Genomic DNA, 6,301 nt, shown 5'->3' on the forward strand with positions numbered 1-6,301 from the left:
GCCCAGCTGCACACAAAGGTGAAGATTTAAAGTGGACATCAAATATTCTGGATGATTATTATGATCACTACCGGGCTCGGATTAAACGGGACTTCTGTAAACCAGCGCGGACAGACGGCGGTCCGGTGGGAAGGTGGAGGTGGAACCGGGTCGACTGAAGGAGTTCTGTTCTGTCACCGTGTGAAACAGCGTCCACGTGATCTCCGGAGGTCCGAGGAGGGACGGACCGGGCAGACCGGCCCGGGCAGACCGGACCCGGCAGACCGGTCCGGGCCGCTACTGCTTGAGTTCCAGAGCCCAGACGTGCTGCGGCCACCCGGTCCGGCCTTTACTCTTCTTGTCGGCCGCTGACGAGGAGGACGACGATGAAGACGACGATGAAGAAGAGGTCTTCGGGACCTCCACCTGCAGACAGATCATCTGTTAGGACGTTCAGAACATCTCCAATATATTCATGTTCATAACCATGAAACGACCTCCACACTTCTGTATGATTCATGTTTGTTTGTTTATCATTGTTGTGTATTTCTGAGTCTTCATGTTTACTGTGTGCGGTTTCCATCACAACGGCCTCTGAAAATATTAACAAATATAGAGAGCAATATTAATTTGCTCAGTTGGTTGTAAATAATAAGAATTAAACGTTTTTATTTCATTTAGAATCAAATAGATTTTGAAGTTAAAGTGTTTTATATTGACCCAGTTTAAAGGATTATTATTCCTCCAACTGTCCGTCCGGGTTCTTTTCTAATACAATAATAACAATAACAATAATAATAACGCAGCGTGTTGTAAATTAATAAATACGATGTGCATTGAATTCGTTTTGGAGTGAATGTCAGCGAACACCGGCTCCGTCTAAATCCTGGAAGGACTCGGTCCGGCCCGAAGACTCGAACCGGCCCGAAGACTCGAACCAGTCCGGACTCACATTTGACTCCTGAAATCCAACTGGTCATTGACTTCGTGCCTTCCGGTTCAGCTCGGTGAGCGCGAGGCTCGAAGCAGCACACGAGACGTCACGTCATAAAACACAAACCGCGTTTCTCCTCTCAGCTGCTTCATTTCAAAGCTACAACTGTTTGTGTTTTTCATGTGTGATTTTCTGTGGTTTCATATTTCATGAGCCTTCAGAACAGAGATGTTCTTATTGGGTCCAGTGAGAACAGAACCGAGCTGGATATAATGTGGAGCTCAGAGATTCACTCTGTCAACAAAAACAAAGAAAACCAACAAACAACAAGCACTCACAACTCTTCATGTTCATATGAGCATTTTACAATTATAAAATACTAGTAATAATAATTATAATATAGAATCTATGATGGATCTGCACTACTTCAGATTATCACCTATATAAAGGCTTAAATTAAGGTTTAAAGTCTGTCAGTCTGCACATTCACTTCACATCATCTTCACATTCACTTCACATCATCTTCACATTCAGTTCACATCATCTTCATATTCACATCACATCATCTTCACATTCACTTCACATCATCTTCACATTCACTTCACATCACATCATCCTCACATTCACTCACATCATCTTCACATTCACTTCACATCATCTTCACATTCAGTTCACATCATCTTCACATTCAGTTCACATCATCCTCACATTCACTTCACATCATCTTCACATTCACTTCACATCATCTTCACATTCAGTTCACATCATCCTCACATTCACTCACATCATCCTCACATTCACTCACATCATCTTCACATTCACTTCACATCATCTTCACATTCACTTCACATCATCCTCACATTCAGTTCACATCATCTTCACATTCACTTCACATCATCCTCACATTCAGTTCACATCATCTTCACATTCACTTCACATCATCTTCACATTCACTTCACATCATCTTCACATTCACTTCACATCATCCTCACATTCAGTTCACATCATCTTCACATTCACTTCACATCATCTTCACATTCACTTCACATCATCTTCACATTCACTTCACATCATCTTCACATTCACTTCACATCATCTTCACATTCACTTCACATCATCTTCACATTCACTTCACATCATCTTCACATTCACTTCACATCATCTGTGGTTCTGATAAAAAAAAAATCATGCAAAGATGAAATGAGAGCATGTATGATCTAATATTTATATTATATATTTATAATCTATTTATAATAAAATCACAGATTCAAAGTAAAACTGATGAAATCAGAAAAAAAATCCAGGAGGTCAACTCTGATCAAACGAATCACACCAAACCACAAAAATAATAAAACTCGATTTCTTAATTCCCTTGTGTAATATAAAAACTCTGAAGTCACCGGGAGTTTAACCCCCCCCCCCCCCTCCCTCCTGCAGCATTATTTTCAGCTTAGAGCTCCATCCTCTTTAAGTGGACTCTAACTGGACTGCAGGGTTCAGGAGCTCATTCATTCACCAGCAGACCACCAGCATTAAGTGATTATGAGCTTTATTATTTCACTCACCTGAACAACAGGCTGGATGTTTGTGTTTGTTTGTTTGTTTGTTTGTTGGCTCCTATATGAATCATGTTCTGTCCAGTCTGAGCTCCCTGACGGAGGACATGAGTTATGAACCCGACTACATGCTCCAATTAGTGACTGCAGTTGGAGAAGTTGGAGATGTGAGGAAGGTTTCTGGCTTCAGTTAAACTTCGTCCTTCCTTCAGACAACAGGCAGGAAATCATAACTCTTCTGGCCCGCCTGCGTCCACACGTCGTTGCTCCACCACAGCGGGTCCAGTCGGACCTGGTGCTGATGGTTCTGTTGTTTGTGGTGAATCAGTAGCATTGTGCTGCTTCCTTGTGTTTTGCATGCAGGCTTAAATCAAAGCCCAGAATGACCTTTGACCTGTGAACATGTAGCTCACATATAAATATAATAGCTGCGATCTGTCAGCGGCACCAAACATCGATGTGATCAGCCGCTGCAGCGGGTTGAAATCTGAATGAAGCTGTCGCCATCGGCGGGCCGCCGGCGGGCCGCCGCCGGGACCAGAACTACGACAGGATGGAACCATGAAACGGGCTAGAATAAGAGCGACTCGGGCCGGCTGGCTGCCCGCTGCCCGAGGACTCCTGCCCGCTGCCCGAGGACTCCTGCCCGCTGCCCGAGGACTCCTGCCCGCTGCCCGAGGACTCCTGCCCGCTGCCCGAGGACTCCTGCCCGCTGCCCGAGGACTCCTGCCCGCTGCCCGAGGACTCCTGCCCGCTGCCCGAGGACTCCTGCCCGGCCTCATCATCTCCGCGCTCCGCCTGCAGCCTCTTTGTTTCACCGTATGTGAACAGGAAACGTGCTGCAGTGACTTCTGGGGAACACGTTACACTCTTCACTCTCTTCAGCTGCTTTTAAATTCCTCTGAGAGTCAATGAGGCTCCGAGATTTCCCTCCACACTCAGTCTGCTCACATTATTATTATTATTATTATTATCATTATTTGTTTATTATTGTGATTATTATGATTATGATTATGATTATGATTATGATTATGATTATGATTATGATCACATAGAAACCTGCAGCCATGTCCCGACAGGTTCCCGGTTCCTTCACTCACCCCCGTGTTGTCTTTAATATCACAAAACTATTTCACATCTAACTTCCGTCAATAACTAAGAGGCTGCAGCCAATCACACAACTTCATAAATTACAGCATTCAAACTGCTGCTTCAATTTAAATTAAATTATGTGTTCAATTTAAAACTCCGCGCGCTGATCCGAGTTTTAAATACGGTAATTATAGAATTATTCTTGTGTTTTATTCAAAGCAGCCTTTTACTCTATTAGGCTTTTAATGTGTTTATTAGTTTTTGGTCATTTTACGGGTCACATGTTGTAGAAAAAAAAAGTAAAACTCAGAATTAGAATGAGAATAAAATAAAGTAGAGGCTCGTGGATTTTAAGACCTGAACACGTTTTGTTTTAGTTGTTTTTAAATTGCAGACTTTGCGTTGTGCTTTTCCTCGAGCTCATTTCACATCACGAGACTTCTGGTTCTGTTTTTTTATTAGTTTTAGTGGATTTGGAGTCCGTTTGATTTAATTGTGTAAAACAGAAAGTTCATCGGTTCCGTGTTTCAGACTTCATCACACAAACTAAAGGTACACAACCAGCTCAGTTAAAGTCCTCACAACTCATTTAAGACAGGACTCGCCTCAGAAAAATAAGATGTATCAGCTAGAATAATAATAATAATAATAATAATAATAATAATAATAATAATGATAATAATAATAATAATAATCATGATAATAATAATCATGATAATGATGATAATAATAATAATCATGATAATAATCATGATAATAATAATCATGATAATGATAATAATAATCATGATAATAATAATCATGATAATAATAATAATAATCATGATAATAATCATGATAATGATGATAATAATAATAATCATGATAATAATGATAATAATAATCATGATAATAATAATAATGATAATAATAATAATAATGATAATAATAATCATGATAATAATCATGATAATAATAATGATAATAATAATAATAATGATGATAATAATAATAATAATAATAGAAACGGGCTGGCGGCGGTACTTTCAGATGAGTTTATAGTTGGACCCGAACCAACTGTTTCCCAGGTCAGGTGAAGCTGCCTCTGACCCACCGGACCTCAGACCCGACCGGGTCAGAACCGGTGTCCAGCCAACTCTCCTCCTATTAAGCAAACACCGGGACCGGACCGTTAGCTGCCTTACCGCCTCTCTCTTCCGCCGCTCCTCGCGAGCCTCCGTCTTCTTGAGCTCGGCCTTGAAGGCCTGCGTGTCCCCGTGCTGTCCGTCCTTGTCCAGGATGTCCATCAGGTAGGAGATGTAGCTGGTCGCCAGCCGCAGCGTCTTGATCTTGGACAGCTTGGTGTCGGCCGGTACGTTGGGGATACACTCCCGGAGCTCCGCGAAGGCCGAGTTGATGCTCTGGGTCCGCCGCCGCTCCTTCCGGTTGGCCGTCGGTCTCCGCTTCACGGGCCGAGGGTGCGCGTGGTGGTGGTGCATCCCGACCGTGGTTCCGTTCACCGAGATGGCGCCGGGCCCCGGGACCAGGGCTCCGGGTCCGTAGTGGTGGTGGTGGTGGTGGTGGGGGTCCAGGCCTCCGGTGGACCCGCCGCCGCTGTTGCCATGGTACTCTGGGCTGTACCCGGGCGCGAGGCTGTACTCGGTGGGAGACACATCCGCGTGGCTGATCAGCCAGCTCGTGAAGTACGGAGGAGCCCCGGTGTCCTCGTGACACCGCCCGGCCGCCGCCGCCGCATGCAAGGAGTAGTGGTGGGTGTCGTGGTGGTGCATGACCGGGTGGTGAGGGAAGCCCGAGACCAGACTCATCGTGACACACACACACACACACACACACACACACACACACACACACACACACACACACACACACACACACACACACACACACACTCTCTCTCTCCGCTCCCGGTCGGATGCTGCAGCGGTGAACTCTCCTTCGCTGTTTAACGGATGTTCAGAGCTGAAGTTTGCATCCTGAAAAGTGTCCCGGAGAGAACCGGGGCCGCCGCCCGTACGGGTCGGTAGCTGTTCCGTGTGAGCCCAACGGAGAGCTGCACCGGGACCGGGCCGAGACGTGCCGTTCGTGGTCCTGAAGGCCGCTCAGTTGTGTCCAGACAACTCCTCCTCCACCCACATCTTCTTCTCAGCCGTTATTCCTCCTCTTCTTCTGGTGAAACTCACCGGGAGGGTTCCTCCGTGTCTCCGTACGTCATCTCGTCCTCCGGGACTCAGCGGCCAACCGTCATCCTCGGAGCCGTTTGGCAAGGCAGGACCGGTGTGAGCAGGGACTGGGTCAGGACTGAGCTGCTGGAGACACACAGGGAGACAGTTGGATTTACTACGTCATCTTTACTACCGGGGAGGAGAAACTGACGTCACAGCCTCCATCAGCCAATCACGGCCTCCGCCCCCGCCCCCGCCCCCACCCCGGCCCGGTCTGCAGGCTCTGTTTATTCCTCTTTAATGTCAATGGGCCGCTCAGGAGACCTGCTGTCGCGCACGCGCGCGCGCGCCTCGTTCACGCACAGGCAACAATGAGCAGGTCAAGAATGAAGTGAGATGATCCTGCTGAGTTCACAGACACTGACGTCAGTCCACACATTTCAAGATTCACTTTTATTTTGAAATGTTTTGACCGAATTTAGTTTCTGCTCTCTGAAAAGCTGCGCTGCACTTCTTATATTAAATTATATTCTATTCTGTTTTAAAAACGTGGACAGGCCAGAACACACAGCTGGTGT

At 45.8% G+C, this 6,301-nt stretch overlaps 1 protein-coding gene across 1 annotated transcript in view; it reads right to left on the reverse strand.

Annotated features, from left to right (window-relative positions):
• The window catches only part of hand2 (heart and neural crest derivatives expressed 2), a 5,621-nt gene extending 255 nt beyond the window's left edge, over nucleotides 1-5,366 (reverse strand). The window contains exons 1-2 of the mRNA XM_069167722.1: nucleotides 4,746-5,366; nucleotides 1-405 (exon numbers count right to left, since the gene is read on the reverse strand). The exon at nucleotides 1-405 is cut by the window's left edge and continues 255 nt beyond it. Of these exons, the coding sequence (XP_069023823.1) occupies nucleotides 277-405; nucleotides 4,746-5,366 (750 nt within the window). The 3' untranslated portion in view covers nucleotides 1-276. The remainder of the gene's footprint in view (nucleotides 406-4,745) is intronic.
• Between the last annotated feature and the right edge of the window lie 935 nt (nucleotides 5,367-6,301).

This window comes from Embiotoca jacksoni, unplaced genomic scaffold (genome assembly GCF_022577435.1).
Source record: "Embiotoca jacksoni isolate LCO1_2020_lvr unplaced genomic scaffold, fEmbJac1.0.p SCAF_4, whole genome shotgun sequence".
Taxonomy (NCBI): domain Eukaryota; kingdom Metazoa; phylum Chordata; class Actinopteri; family Embiotocidae; genus Embiotoca; species Embiotoca jacksoni.